Source organism: Saccopteryx bilineata, chromosome 2, assembly GCF_036850765.1.
Source record: "Saccopteryx bilineata isolate mSacBil1 chromosome 2, mSacBil1_pri_phased_curated, whole genome shotgun sequence".
Taxonomy (NCBI): Eukaryota; Metazoa; Chordata; class Mammalia; order Chiroptera; family Emballonuridae; genus Saccopteryx; species Saccopteryx bilineata.
This window is the reverse complement of record NC_089491.1, coordinates 276872423-276888591: the sequence shown is the minus strand read 5'-3', so window position 1 is coordinate 276888591 and position 16169 is coordinate 276872423. Positions and strand designations below refer to the sequence as shown.

Below are 16169 nucleotides of genomic sequence, written 5' to 3'. Positions count from 1 at the left end.
GAATAACACAATGCACAAGAATCATTTCTGGATTCGCATCTTTCATCAATTTTAAGCAGCCCTTTTTCTTGCCCATCATATTGGGAGCACCACCTGCAGCACAAGATGTTATATTTTTCATTGGTATATCATTGACATCTAAGTAGCTTTTTAGCTTATTATATATTTTTTTGGAGGTAGTGGTGCTAATATTTTACAGAAAATTTCTTCAGCAAAATGTCCTTTATCAATATATCTTATGTAAGTTATCAATACTGCCTCACTGTCTCTCAAAGTTGATTCATCCATTTGCAAGAAGAATTTTCTTGTTTTCAGCTTTTCAATAAGTTGTTTTTCAATATCCTCACTCATTTCGTCTATTCTTCTGCTAACAGAATTGTCACTGAGTGGCATAGCTTTTACATCTTTGTCATGTTTTTCAAGAACCGTTTTAAGAAATGCTGATATTGATGGTTTTATTAAATTCTCTCCTATAGTGTGATTTTCTCCAGTTTTAGCGATGAATAAAGAAATTTGATAACTAGCCTCAAGAACACGATTATTAGTTGAAGTATGAGCAGTAAATAGAGACTTTAATGTTCTTTTTTCAAAATTTTTCTTTAAAGTTTTAAAGTAACTCAAATCTGAGTTAATATGAGCACTATGTTTCGCCTTCAAATGCGCCTCAAGACGACCTCGTTTCATTGATTCGTTGGTCAAGCATTGCTGGCATAAAAGACAAAAAGGAATCTGCTCATCGTGAACAGTAGGTATGAACCCAAATTTTAAATATTCCTCCGAATATTGACAAGTTTTTTTCTTGCTTGCACCACTCATTTTACTATGGGCTATAATAAAAATAAGATCAATTAAAAACTAATATTAAAATATGTGTTAAAATATATTCAATGTGACATAGAGTAAACATATACTAAAAATTCATATTTATTTAAATGTATATAACACATTTACTACACTACCACCGCAAATCAAAAGATATCTATATTTTTTCCACTTGACAAAATTTTCTGGAAAGTTATGCTTCTAAAATTAAAATTGTCATGCATGCACTATTATAGCCCCAATAATATTTATAAAATATTATTGCTTTCTAGCCCCGATGCAAGAAGTACTTAATAAAGAGTTTAATATTGATAAAAATAAAATCAAATACTTACCAATTATATCTATACAATATATATGTGTATTTATTAAATCAACGAGCTTTTACAACAGTTTTGACTGACCTTATTTCAAATTAACACCAACTGAATGATGTGAAACACTGCAGAAGTTGCGATGGGCCAATTAGGTGAGAATAACTGCGGTGTTTAGCGAGTTTTTAAAACGTCCGGGGTTCCCCGCCGCAGAAGGCACGCTCCACGGTGAACCCAGGATGAAGTTTACTTGACGACGCCAATCACCCAGTTGATATTTTGGTCTCATCAAACAAAATTATACTTAATAATTATTTATCGCAATTATTTAAGAATTGCATTTTTTGTTAAATTTGGCACCGATATCTAGCATTGCATTTAAATGGCCCGGGGCCAAAGAGTTAAAGTCATGTCGAGTCCATTTTCAAATTGCCCCCTTAACTATCAAATTGCCCCCCTGTGGGGCGTGGGCCCCACGTTGGGAAACACTGTTCTAGCCTGACCAGGCAATGGCGCAATGGATAGAGCGTCGGACTGGGATGCCAGGACCCAGGTTCGAGACCCTGAGGTCTCCAGCTTGAGCATGGGCTCATCTGGTTTGAGCAAAGCTCACCAGCTTGGACCCAAGGTTGCTGGCTCAAGCAAGGGGTTACTCGCTCTGCTGTAGCCCCATGGTCAAGGCACATATGAGAAAGCAAGCAATGAACAACTATGGTGTCGCAATGAAAAACTGATGAGTGATGCTTCTCATCTCTCTCCATTCCTGTCTGTCCCTATCTATCCCTCTCTGACTCTCTATCTGTAAAAAAAAAAGAGTTGCTTCTAGACATAGTTTTGTAACCATGATAGAGAATGAGAAAGAAAGAATACAGTTGTAAACAGGATGTGCACTGGAAATGACAGTACATGAAAGGTGCAAAGAAAGAGAGTAAGGAGAAGACACAGGACCGGGTCGGACCCATGGGATGAGGATATTCAGTGGTGGTGGTGGGGGGACCCCACAGAAAGGACTGCAATCCCATTATCTAATCTATTAATGCCAGAAGAGCCTAATGTGTCTATTTGTTACAGGCTCCGCCCTTGACATGCATTCTTCATACCACAGCCAATTTAATGTTCCTAAATGCAGCAATGTCTAGCAATGCCTCTTATCTACATCACCAAGCACTACTGCATAATGTCTTGATGACTGACACGATAAACCTTAGAATGGCCAAGTGTCAGGCTGGAAGAGAAAACACAGAAATTACCCAGAACAGGTATTGACTGCAGCTTTCCACAGTAGTGCTGGAGTTAGACAAATTGATAAACTTAAAAAAAAAATCATTTTGTTTATCTGTAATCTGAGGACAATGGTATTTGTTGTGTAAGATTAACATAAGTATTATAAAAGGTGTGAGCACATCAAAGTCTGCCACATGCATGGTCAAAGCAATACCATTTATAATCATTACAATTTTCCCATCTTCTATTTTGATTCCTTTGTTCTGAGACATCAAAACTTAACAACTGCCTGACCAGGTGGTGGCGCAGTGGATAGAGCGTCGGACTGGGATGCGGAAGGACCCAGGTTCGAGACCCCGAGGTCGCCAGCTTGAGCGCGGGCTCATCTGGCTTGAGCAAAGAGCTCACCAGCTTGGACCCAAGGTCGCTGGCTCCAGCAGGGGGTTACTCGGTCTGCTGAAGGCCCACGGTCAAGGCACATGTGAGAAAGCAATCAATGAACAACTAAGAAGTCGCAACGCGCACAACGAGAAACTGATGATTGATGCTTCTCATCTCTCTCCGTTCCTGTCTGTCTGTCCCTGTCTATCTCTGCCTATTTAAAAAAAAAAAAAAAAAAAAAAAAACCATAAAAAAAAAAAAAAAAAAATTAACAACTAACAGAACTAACACCACAGGATACTAATTCAGAACCTGGACCCCAAATCATATTATCCTTGACTTTCTGTTCATCTGATAAAAACCATGTATATTACTGCAAACTATTTCTCCTGGTTAAATGCCTATGTTTGTTTCTCAAGTGAAATGTCTGGTTCTGAACCTAGAAATAAAAACACTATTTACACAATACCATCTCTTCCTATATAAGTGGTGTGATATTCCATGCTTACTTGATATATGAGTTGAATTATGTCCCTCAAAGACTATATGTTGAAGTCTAACCCCCAATGTGACCTTATTTGGAAACAGAATCACTAAGATGAAGTAGTACTGCAGCAAGGTGGGCCCTAATGCATTATGACTGGTGTCCTTTCAAGAACAGGAGAGGACACCCAGGAAAGTAGCCATGTGAAGATGGAGTACTGCATCCACAAGCCAAGGAACACCAGGGCTTCCAGAGCTGAAGAGGCAGGAAAATCCTCTCCTGGAGAGAACTTGGCCTCCTGACACTCTGGTTTCAGACTTCTGGCCTCTAGAACTGAGACAATAAATTATTTTATGCTACACAGTCTGTAGAACTTTTGTGTCAACAGCCCCAGTAAACTAATACACCTGGAAATAATGCCTGTGTTGGGCTCCTAACTTCAGCCTTCTTTGTACAACCATCCTAATCCACACCATCCTAATCCTTTCTTTTTAAAAAATTTAATTAATTAGCCTGACCAGGCAGTGGTATAGTGGATATACAGCATCAGCCTGGGACTCTGGGGACCCAGGTTCAAAGCCCTGAGGTCACTGGCTTGAGTGCGGGCTCACCAGCTTGAGCATGAGATCACAGACATGACCCATGGTCACTGGCTTGATCTCAAGGTCGCTAGCTTAAGCAAGGGGTGTCTGGCTTGGCTGAAGCCCCCTATAAATACACATATGAGAAAGCAATCAATGAACAACTAAGGTCCCTCAAGTATGAAGTGATGCTTCTCATCTCTCTCCCTTCCTGTCTGTCACCCCCCACACACACACTAAAAAGATAAAATAAATAATTTTATTTATTGATTTCAGCGAGAGAGGAAGGGAGAGAAAGAGACAGGAACATAAATCTGTTCCTGTATATGCCCTGATCAGGGATCAAATCGGCAACCTCTGCACTTCAGTATGATGCTCTAACCAATAAAGCTATCTGGCCAGGGCACATACCATCCCAATTTTCTTTTACAACTTTGTTAGGAGTTTCTTCCCTAGCTGATTTATTTTATTGTAGTAAAATATACATAACATAAAATTCACCATTTTAACTATTTTTAAGTGTAGAGATGAGTTACTGAATATATTCACATTATTGTGCAAGTATCATCAACATCCATATGCACAACTCCTTTCATCTTGTAAAACTGAAATTCTGTACCTACCTTTTTTCATTTATTGATTTTTAGCGAGAGGAAGGGGGGAGAGAGAGAGAGAGAGAGACAGAGAGAGACAGGAACATCAATCTCCTCCTGTATGTGCCCTGACCGGGGACAGAACCAGCAACCTCTGCCCTTAGAGACAATTGCTCTAACCAACATAGCTATCCAGCCAAGGCTGAAATTCTATACCTATTAAACATTTACTTCCCATTATCTCCCCTCAACTTACCCCCTAACGACAACCATTATATACTTCTCATAAAAATTAGGAGATATTTCACTTTTTGTTTTTTGTGGGGTTTTTTGTATTTTTCTGAAGTTGGAAACGAGGAGGCAGACAGACTCCCACATGCGCCCAACCGGGATCCACCCAGCATGCCCACCAGGGGGCGATGCTCTGCCCATCGGGGCGTTGCTCTGTTGCAACCAGAACCATTCTAGCGCCTGAGGCAGAGGCCATAGAGCCACCCCCAGCGCCCGGGCCACCTCTGCTCCAATGGAGCCCTGGCTGCAGGAGGGGAAGAGAGAGACAGAGAGGAAGGAGAGGGGGAGGGGTGGAGAAGCAGATGGGCGCTTCTCCTGTGTGCCCTGGCCGGGAATCGAACCCGGGATTCCTGCACGCCAGGCCAACGCTCTACCACTGAGCCAACCGGCCAGGGCAAATTAGGAGATATTTCAAAAATGATTATGAAACTATAAAATATCCCCTAATTTTTGTGAGCAGTGTAGTTCCTGCTCTGATTTTTGACGACTTTGTGTACTTCATATAATTGGAATCACACACTATTTCTCTTGTGACTGACTTATTTTACTCAATGTGATGACTTCAAAATTCATCCATGTTGTAGCATTTTATAAAATTTCCTTCCTTTTTAAGGCTAAATAATATACTAGTGTATTTATACACTGGCACCTTGATAAGTTTTGATAGGAAATATACCTTCTAATCCTAAACCCAGGGCATCAGAATCTCACTGAGAAGTTTTCAAATTATAAATAGCAACTGGAAAATTGTAAAATAAACGTGTGATGAGGAATGGAGGCTGAGAATTGATGAAGAAAAACTGTGTGTGGAGTGTTTGAACATATGAATAGATGCTTTCCTTTATTAAAATCATAAAAATGGCCCTGGCCAGTTGGCTCAGCAGTAGAGCGTCGGCCTGGTGTGCAGGGGACCCGGGTTTGATTCCCGGCCAGGGCACATAGGAGAAGCACCCATTTGCTTCTCTACCCCCCAACCCCTCCTTCCTCTCTGTCTCTTTTCCCGTCCCGCAGCCAAGGCTCCATTGGAGCAAAGATGGCCTGGTCGCTGGGGATGGCTCCTTGGCCTCTGCCCCAGGCGCTAGAGTGGCTCTGGTCCCGGTAGAGCGACGCCCCGGCGGGGCAGAGCATCGCCCCCTGGTGGGCAGAGCGTCGCCCCTGGTGGGCGTGCCGGGTGGATCCCGGTCGGGCGCATGCGGGAGTCTGTCTGACTGTCTCTCCCCGTTTCCAGCTTCAGAAAAATACAAAAAAAAAAAAAAAAATCCTAAAAATGTCATGTATTATTTAATATAACCACTCAAGTGAGCTATCTTCAAAATCTATAGCACCCATTAATCAACTGATCACCTGAATTTTTAAAGCTATTACTCACTATAATTCTCATTTTGATAAAAGGTCACATAGCTATGTATATCCCTTAGATTTCATGTTTTAAGCACATGGAGTTTTATTATTTCCTTTGACAACATATATTTTTTAATTTTTATTAATAAATTTTAATGGGGTGACATCAATAAATCAGGGTACATATGTTCAAAGAAAACATAAAAATATGGAACGCTTCACGAATTTGCGTGTCATCCTTGCGCAGGGGCCATGCTAATCTTCTCTGTATTGTTCCAATTTTAGTATATGTGCTGCCGAAGCGAGCACTGACAATATATTCTAAATAAACATCTAAACTGCTCGATACACTCAGTTATTTTTGGATACTTTCAACATACATCCAGGAAGGTTTGCTAAAGTAATCAACACACAAACAAAAAAAATAAAGGAATAGAGATAAAAAAACAAAAACAAAAACAAAACAGAGAAAGGGGCGAGAGAAGGGAGTCAATGGGTGAATATCTTGACTTTTACTTTCTTTATTTTCCCTTTGAATAAATGTCACTTTTTGAAGCAAAGAGAAAAGAAAGGCAAAGATAGAAAAATGACTGTGAAAATAAGAGAATGAGGCTCCCACAGTTGGTGGTAGTAAGAAGGGCTCCTAAGAATGAGAACTAGACCACTATCGCCTGGGATGCTAACCCGGCGAGTCATCCAGGCTACTGCCTGCAATGCCTCCTGTCTGGTTCTCACCTGGATGGGTGTCTTGGTGAATCCCTCTCTCTACCAGCCATGGCTCTTCCCCTTTCTCCAAGTGGAGGATCACATCTGGCTTTGCAAGCTGATGTCCTGGTCACAGAAAAAAAAAGACAAAGACTTGGGCAAGGGTTGGGGAGCTCTGAGCTAGACACAGAGAAGCATCCCAGTCTCAACCTCGACCCCTTCACAGCCCTGGGGACCTGGTTAAGAGCAGACTATGTAAGGCTATAGAGGCAGCAGGAGTACAAAATCCCTGTTCTATTGCCCTAAGAAATTAGGTCTCTGAACCCAAGCTCATACTCTGGTACATGCATGCTTCAGGGTCTCCATACCTTTCGATTAATGAAGAACCAAAATCATCGCAGGGAGTGCATCTCCAAAAAGAGAGGTTAGTCTTACCCAAGGAAACCAGATTCTTATAGTTCTCCAGCATCACATCTTTGTACATGATCTGCTGAGAAGTGTCCAAGAGCTTCCACTCCTCCCTGGTGAAGTTCACAAGTATATCCTTGAAAGTCACCAGTGTCTATAACATGAAACAACTCTGTGTTAAGCCAGATGTGTACTCTGCCCTCCCTTTCCTGAATACTGACAGAAAGGGCGATTAGGCAGACAGCACTGGGGTAGGGAAAGAGGATGAATCAGAATTTACTCCAGGAGTCAATAGCATTTATGTTAGATTCTGGTCAAGTCCTAAAAGGACTTTATGGGTGCACATGGTCCCTAAACCAGTTCTGTTATGCTATAGCAGCGGTTCTCAACTTGTGGGTCGCGACCCTGGCAGGGGTCGAACAACCAAAACACAGGGGTCGCCTAAAGCCATCGGAAATACATATTTTATTTAAAAATGTATTGTATAATAAATATGTATTTTCCGATGGCTTTAGGTGACCCCTCTGTTTTGGTCATTCGACCCCCGCCAGGGTCGTGACCCACAGGTTAAGAACCGCTGTGCTATAGGTTTAGAAACTGTCAGAAGCACTTTTATTTAAATCAGGTTTGCTATAAACATTTATAGCAAAGAGAACCAGAAACTAAAAGTTAATCTACATTTATATTATGTGAAATAAAGAATACAATTCAAGGCCTAAGAGACAAACCTAGCCATGTTTTATGACCTAAAATAATTACCTAAAATACTTTCTCTAAACAATTACAGGCATAAAAATGGAGAAGACATTATATTTTTATAGTATCAAACAATTTGACCAAAAAATCCCAACAGACACAGAAGCAAGGCCTCTATTAGGCACACTAAAAAGAAGTGATGATTACATTTAGGAAAAAACTCTACTTCAATGACTCAGGGTTTCTAATCAAAGGCCCTGAAGGTCAGAAGACAGTGGATAAATACATACACACACACACACACACACACACACACACACACACACACGTACCTTTGAGATACAAACAGACCAACATACAAATTTTTTAAGATATGAGCTGTGACTCAGTCCACATTTTTGTATGAGATCCGAGTGAAATTCTGAGATACGAGTCGTGATTCGGGATGCTGCCGCTAGTTGGCACGTTGACCTACAGGTCCAATATCGGCAGTCTGATATATGAGTTGACTGACTTACAAGTTCGGTTACAGAATGAACTAAATTCGCATCTCAAGGTACCACTATATTCTATATATATATATATATAGAGAGAGAGAGAGAGAGAGAGTGTGTGTGTGTGTGTCTGTCTGTCTGCTTGCCTCCTCCCCCCCCCGGAAGTGAGAAGCAGGGGGAGGCAGACAGACAGACTCCCGCATGCGCTCGACCAGGATCCACCAGGCATGCCCACCAGGGGGCGGTGCTCTGCCCATCTGGGGCATTGATCCGTTGCAACTGGAGACATTCTAGCGCCTGAGGCTGAGGCCATGGAGCCATCCTCAGCACCTGGGCCAACTTTGCTCCAATGGAGCCTTGGCTGCAGGAGGGGAAGAGAAAGATAGATAGAAAGGAGAGGGGGAAGGGTGGAGAAGCAGATGGGCACTTCTCCTATGTGCCCTGGCTGGAAATCTAACTCAGGACTTCCACATGCTGGGCTGACACTCTACCGCTGAGTTAACTGGCCAGGGCCTATATTTTTTAATGCTGAAAGAAAACAACTGTCAAGCTAGAATTTCTATGTCCAGTAAAAATATCTATCAGGAATAATGCAAAATACATTCTTAAATAAAGTCAAACAGCCTGACCAGGCTGTGGCATAGTGGATAGAGCATCGAACTGGGATACGGAAGACCCAGGTTCGAGACCCCGAGGTCGCCAGCTTGAGCGTGGGCTCATCTGGTTTGAGCAAAAGCTCACCAGCTTGAGCCCAAGGTCGCTGGCTCAAGCAAGGGGTTACTCGGTCTGCTGAAGGCCCGCGGTCAAGGCACATACGAGAAAGCAATCAATGAACAACTCAGGTGTTGCAATGCGCAACGAAAAACTAATGATTGATGCTTCTCATCTCTTTGTCCCTGTCTATCCCTCTCTCTGTCTCTGTAAAAAAATAAAAATAAAAAAAATAAAATAAAAATTTGGCAAGTTTATTAAAAAAAAAAAAAGTCAAACAGCATTTTGTTACCAGCATACCTGCTCTCAAAGACATGCTAAAAGTAGTTCTTCAGGCAGAAAATAAATAATACCAAAAAGAACTTTAAATGTCAAGAATAAAGGATGAGCAACAAAAATATTAAATATAAAAAACAAGTTTTTTTATCTTAAACTGTTCAAACTACACAGGACAGTTGAGAACAAAAACTGCATCATTTTCTGGTGGGGTTTTCCATGTATGTAGAGGTAATATGTGAGGAATCCCCTGGGGAAGAAGCTGAGTAAGGTGCAGGGAGCCCTATTACCCTGCAGGCTGCTCCCACAGGGTCCTTCCTCCTAGGGGTCTTCCTGCTTTGGCTGCAGTGACTCCTTGATAATTATGTGACTTGTCCCAAGTTGCTCCAAAGAGCCACTCCCTGTGGAACAGTTATCAGCCAGGACCCACACTTTATTTTATTTTTTTGGTTTGTTTGTTTTTTTGTATTTTTTTCCTGAAGCTGGAAACCAGGAGAAACAGTCAGACAGACTCCCGCATGCGCCCGACCGGGATCCACCCAGCACGCCCACCAGGGGGCGTCGCTCTGTTGCGACCAGAGCCACTCTAGCACCTGGGGCAGAGGCCAAGGAGCCATCCCCAGCGCCTGGGCCATCTTTGCTCCAATGGAGCCTCGCTGCAGGAAGGGAAGAGAGAGATAGAGAGGAAGGAGAGGGGGAGGGGTGGAGAAGCAGATGGGCGCTTCTCCTGTGTGCCCTGGCCGGGAATCGAACCCGGGACTTCTGCACGCCAGGCCGATGCTCTACCACTGAGCCAACCGGCCAGGGCTAGGACTCACACTTTAGACAACTAGGGAGTTGAGAAAGCCTGACTGACATCACATTCTCAGTTCTTTCATCTTCTTTGGAGAAGGAAGCTTGCTATGGGCTCAGTTCCTTAGTGTGGACAAAAAGTGTTTCCTTCTTCAATATTACCTCACTTGATTCCTGCCCACATTACCGATAAACTTATTTCCTTGATGTAAAATTAAACTACTTATACAAATAAAATAAAATGGCAATAGTGTCCTGCAGAAGCTAGGCAAAGGAACTTCAGAACTTAAGCAAAAAAGGGATTCTCAGGCCCTGGCCGGTTGGCTCAGCGGTAGAGCGTCGGCCTAGCGTGCGGAGGACCCGGGGTTCGATTCCCGGCCAGGGCACATAGGAGAAGCGCACATTTGCTTCTCTACCCCTCCGCCGCACCTTCCTCTCTGTCTCTCTTCCCCTCCCGCAGCCAAAGCTCCATTGGAGCAAAGATGGCCCGGGCGCTGGGGATGGCTCTGTGGCCTCTGCCCCAGACGCTAGAGTGGCTCTGGTCGCAACATGGCGACACCCAGGATGGGCAGATCATCGTCCCCTGGTGGGCAGAGCGTCGCCCCAAGGTGGGCGTGCCGGGAGGATCCTGGTCGGGCGCATGCGGGAGTCTGTCTGACTGTCTCTCCCTGTTTCCAGCTTCAGAAAAATGCAAAAAAAAAAAAAAAAAAAAAGGGATTCTCAGTTGGAAAAAAAAAAGAAATGCAACCCAACTTACATGGGACCGGACAGTTAGTGACTTGGCTTCCATGTCCTCCATGTCCTTGATGATGCTTTTGTGAGTAATGAGAGATCCAAGAACGCAAAGCTAGGGAAAACAAAGGAGTATGAGAAAAGTTTGCTGTGACTGGGATGTTTCATAAATCCTCTACCTAGACTTCCTCTTACATGAAGGATATAATGCAGAAATTACCATACAGAAGAATATCAGCGATGTTCCCAAGAGCACAAAGAAAAGAGCTATGTAGATGGCCATTTTACCCTTAATCTCCAGAGCTCAATGTTAAATTTCATTTGGAATAAAACCTTTCTACTACTACAAATCCTATTTTTTTTAGAAAATCAAACAAACAAAAATAAAACCTGACCTGATTTAACATCCTCACTGTACAGATAAAAAAAAATGTCTTCTTGTGTGACCAGGTGGTGGCGCAGTGGATAAAGCATTGGACTGGGACAGAGGACCCAGGTTTAAAGCCCCAATGTTATCGGCTCACCAGCTTGAATCATAGACATGACCCCATGGTTGTTGGCTTGAGCCCAAAGGTTTCTGGCTTGAAGCCCATAGTCACTGGTTTGAGCAAGGGGTCACTCACTGACCTGCAGCCCCTGGGTCAAGGCACATACAAGAAAGCAATTAATGAACAACTAAGCAGAATAAGGAGCCACAAGGAAGAATTGATGCTTCTCATTTTCCTTTCTGCCAGTCTGTTCCTATATGTCCCTCTTTCTCTCCGCCTCTGTCACACACACACACAAAAAAGTTCATTCCTTTTAATGACTGAAATAGTCCATTGTATGGATCAACCACCCCTTGTTTATCCATTTATCTGGGCTGTTTCCATCTGCCGGTTGTTGTGAATAATGCTGCAATGAACTGCAGCATACAAGAATGAGACTCTGCTTTCAAATCTTTTGGGCTTATATCTAGGAGTGGAAATGTGGTATCATATGGTAAATTTTGTTCAGCTTTTTGAGGACCCACCAAACTTTTCAATTGCAGCTGCATTATTTTATATTCATATCAGCAATAGACAAGGGTTTCTATTTTCCCGCAGGCTTGCCAATATATATTATTCCATTTTTAAAATTATAGCCATCAGCCTGAGTGGGCGGTGGCGCAGTAGATAGATCATCAGACTGGGATGCAAAGGACCCAGGTTTGAGATCCCGAGGTCGCCAGCTTTAGCGCGGAATCATCTGGTTTAAACAAGGCTCACCAGCTTGAGCCCAAGGTCGCTAGCTTGAGCAAGGGGTCACTCAGTCTGGCTATAGCCCCCCCTACCCCTGTCAAGGCACATATGAGAAATCAATCAATGAACAACTAAGGTGCGGAAAATACATATTTATTATACAATACATTTTTAAATAAAATATGTATTTCCGATGGCTTTAGGCGACCCCTGTGTTTTGGTCATTCGACCCCCGCCGGGTCGCGACCCACAGGTTGAGAACAGCTGTTCTTCAGAGAAATGTCTGTTAAAGTTCTTTGCCCATTTTTTCAAAATATTTATTTATTTATTTATTTGAGAAAGGCAGGGGCAGAGAGAGAGACAGGGCACATACAGGGCTGCTCCTGTATGTGCCCTGACCTGGAATTGAACCGGCAACCACCGTGCTCCGGGATGATGCTCCAACCAACTGAGCTATGTGGCCAGGGCGACTCTTTGCCCATTTTTAAATTGGGTTGTTTGTCTGTTAAATTGTAGTTCTTTCTTTATTCTGGATATGAAACCCTTATCAGATTTTTATGACTTATAAGTATTTTTTCATATTATGTATGTTGTCTTACCTTTGCCGTTGAAATTTTTGTTGACTATAGATTTTTTATTTTTTAAAGATTTTATTTATTCATTTGAGAGAAGAGACAGAGAGAGAGAGAGAGAAGGGAGACACAAAGGGGGAGGAGCAGGAAGCATCAACTCCCATATGTGCCTTGACCAGGTAAGCCCAGGGTTTTGAACTGACAACCTCAGCTTTCCAGGTTGACACTTTATCCACTGCGCCACCACAGGTCAGGCAGGACTGTAGATTTTGAAGTAGTTATTTTTACTTTCAGTGTATTATAGATACAATTCAGTCCCAATAATCTGGGAATTAGACGAATTTTCCATTCTAGCTAGTAGCAACCGGCAACATTCCCTATGTGAATGTTAGGTACTATTCCCTCTCATCCTTCAGAGGATTCTCTCACTGCCCTCAGGTAGTTTCTTCATACACATGTGCTGACCTGCGCTCTGTTAACTCAAGGGGGTTGCAGATGTCTCTTCTCTGGTGTTCTGTCCTATAAACTCTATTTGCTTTGTTCTCACCAGATTTTAGCTCCATACCCTTGACTCAGGAAGTCAGCTGGGCTCCACTTCAGTTTTCCCTTCCTCTACTATAACCTGGAAACTGTCTCAAGGCAATAAACTGGGGCGATCAGAGGGCTTCCCTTGTTGGTTTTCCATCTCAAATGGATGACTATCTTGCATTGTCTGACATCCAGCATCCTCAAACAATTGTTTCATGTACTTTGTCTTGTTGTTGGGTTGTATGGGCAAGAATGTAAACCCACTCCCTATTACTCCATCTTGGCCAGAAACAGAAGTCTATAAACATTGCATTTTTCACTTGTTTTAAATTTAACTATATTTTATATTTCTGTATTTTGACTAATACGTTTGGATATTTTTGATATGTCTACATGTATAGCTCCTTGTACTTCATTTCATTTAATATGATTTGGCTCCTTTGTCTTCTGGGGATGTTAATGATTTCAACTTTATGCACATTTATATAAATAAAAGCACTATGGTTTCTGTCCCCCATACCACTTAATGAGTCTCATCAATGACATCTATTATAGAAGGCACTGTTGGCCTCTCAATTGTTCTTAGAGTTATCTACCTACTTTGCTTCATTCCTCACCTAATCTTCCTCTTTGGTACTTTCTTTAAAAATAAATTTTTATTTATTTGACTTTTAGAGGGAGAGGTGTAGAAAGAGAGCGAAAGAGTGGCAGAGAGAGAGAGAGAGAGAGAGAAAATTTGTTATTCCACTTATTTATGCATTCACTGGTTGATTCTTTTGATTTTTCTATATGTCCTGACCAGGGATTTAACCCACAACTTTGGTGTATTGGAACGATGCTAAAGCAACTGAACTACCAGGTCAGGACTTCCTCTTTGACACTCCTTAATCTTCTCTAATGATTAAAAGAATTGTAATTAGGCCCTGGCCGGTTGGCTCAGCGGTAGAGCGTCGGCCTGGCGTGCGGGGGACCCAGGTTCGATTCCCGGCCAGGGCACATAGGAGAAGCACCCATTTGCTTCTCCACCCCCCCCTCCTTTCTCTCTGTCTCTCTCTTCCCCTCCCGCAGCCGGGGCTCCATTGGAGCAAAGATGGCCCGGGCGCTGGGGATGGCTCCTTGGCCTCTGCCCCAGGTGCTAGAGTGGCTCTGGTCGCGGCGGAGCGACCCCCTGGAGGGGCAGAGCGTTGCCTCCTGGTGGGCAGAGCATCGCCCCTGGAGGGTGTGCCGGGTGGATCCCGGTCGGGTGCATGCGGGAGTCTGTCTGACTGTCTCTCCCCGTTTCCAGCTTCAGAAAAATACAAAAAAATAAAAATAAAATAAATAAATAAATAAAAGAATTGTAATTAGCTTAAATGCTGCCACTTCAGTCTTTCTGGTCTCGATTTCAGTGAGCCCCAGAGCACTCTCAGGACACAGCAAACCTACTTGCTTCATCCTCACTGTCTATCCCATTGCATGGCACACAACAAAACCAAGTGTTTTGTCTAAAATGAATAGACCACTGTGTCTTCTCATTGCACCCAACCTCATTCCCTAACCTGAAGCTCATAATTACAACTTGCTAACGGTATAGCATGGATTCTGCAGCCAAACTGCCTGGATTCAAAATCCTGCTCAATTATTTACTAGGTGGTTTCTTTTTGTTTGTTTGTTTTTTGTATTTTCCCGAAGTTAGAAGCGGGGAGGCAGTCAGACAGACTCCTGCATGCACCCAACCAGGATCCACCTGACATGCCTATCAGGGGGTGATGCTCAACCCATCTGGGGCATTGCTCTGCTGCAACCGGAGCCATTCTAGCGCCTGAGGTGAAGCCATGGAGCCATCCTCAGCGCCCGGACCAACCTTGCTCCAATGGAGCCTTGGCTGTAGAAGGGGAAGAGAGAGATAAAGAAGAAGGGAAAAGGTGGAGAAGCAGATGGGTGCTTCTCCTGTGTGCCCTGGCTGGGAATTGAACCTGAGACTTCCACATGCTGGGCTGATGCTCTACCTCTGAGCCATCCGGCCAGGGCTACTAGGTGGTTTCTTCTTTTTTTTTTACTAGGTGGTTTCTTAACCCTTCATCCGTACAATGGTAATAAAGTAGTGCCTACATCATAGGACTATTATGCTAAGTAAATGAGTCAATATTTGCAAAAGACATAGAACACTGCCAGACACATGGTAAGGAGTTTGTTAATTAAGAAAACAACTGGGGCCCTGGCCGGTTGGCTCAGCGGTAGAGCGTCGGCCTGGCATGCGGGGGACCCGGGTTCAATTCCTGGCCAGGGCACATAGGAGAAGCGCCCATTTGCTTCTCCACCCCGCCCCTTCCTCTCTGTCTCTCTCTTCCCCTCCCGCAGCCAAGGTTCCATTGGAGCAAAGATGGCCCGGGCGCTGGGGATGGCTCCTTGGCCTCTACCCCAGGCGCTAGAGTGGCTCTGGTCAATGCCCCGGAGGGGCAGAGCATTGCCCCCTGGTGGGCAGAGCATAGCTCCTGGTGGGCGTGCCGGGTGGATCCCGGTTGGGCGCATGCGGGAGTCTGTCTGACTGTCTCTCCCCGTTTCCAGCTTCAGAAAAATACAAAAAAAAAACAAAACAAAAAAAAAACTGGGAGCTTACAGTTAGTGAACATGTAGCGAAGCAGGGAGGGAGTATCCCTTTCCACACACCTTGCCCTATGCATCTCTTCCACCTGTCTGTTTCTGACTTATATTCTGTATAACCAGTGACCTAGAGCACTGGTAGTCAACCTGATCCCTACCGCCCACTAGTGGGCATTCCAGCTTTCATGGTGGGCGGTAGCGGAGCAACCAAAGTATAAATAAAAAGATAGATTTAACTATAGTAAGTTTTTTTGTTTTTTTTTTTTTTTTTTAGTAAGTTGTTTTATAAAGATTTATTCTGCCAAACTTAGCGAAAATCTGACATAAAGCACTTGGTAAGTAATTATTATTATATGCTTTAACTATGTAACTCTGCTTTATAAATTTTATAAAGTAAAGGTACTTCCCAACTTTATAAATC

The 16169-nt window shown here is 43.3% G+C and overlaps 1 protein-coding gene and 1 non-coding gene across 7 annotated transcripts in view; both read right to left on the bottom strand.

Annotated features, from left to right (window-relative positions):
* Positions 1 to 16169, bottom strand: part of ZNF10 (zinc finger protein 10) — a 51750-nt gene that overhangs the window by 15526 nt on the left and 20055 nt on the right. For 4 of the 6 annotated variants that reach the window (XM_066260910.1, XM_066260909.1, XM_066260911.1 and 1 more), the window contains exons 2-4: positions 10871 to 10960; positions 7172 to 7298; positions 6767 to 6862 (exon numbers count right to left, since the gene is read on the bottom strand). In XM_066260910.1, the coding sequence (XP_066117007.1) occupies positions 6767 to 6862; positions 7172 to 7298; positions 10871 to 10912 (265 nt within the window). In that variant the 5' untranslated portion in view covers positions 10913 to 10960. Of the gene's footprint in view, positions 1 to 6766; positions 6863 to 7171; positions 7299 to 10870; positions 10980 to 16169 lie in introns of those variants that run through there. The other 2 variants (XR_010729322.1, XR_010729321.1) reach the window with 1 other exon arrangement.
* Positions 6234 to 6340, bottom strand: LOC136327838 (U6 spliceosomal RNA). The gene has a single exon (XR_010729899.1). It is a non-coding gene; the product is annotated as a U6 spliceosomal RNA (small nuclear RNA).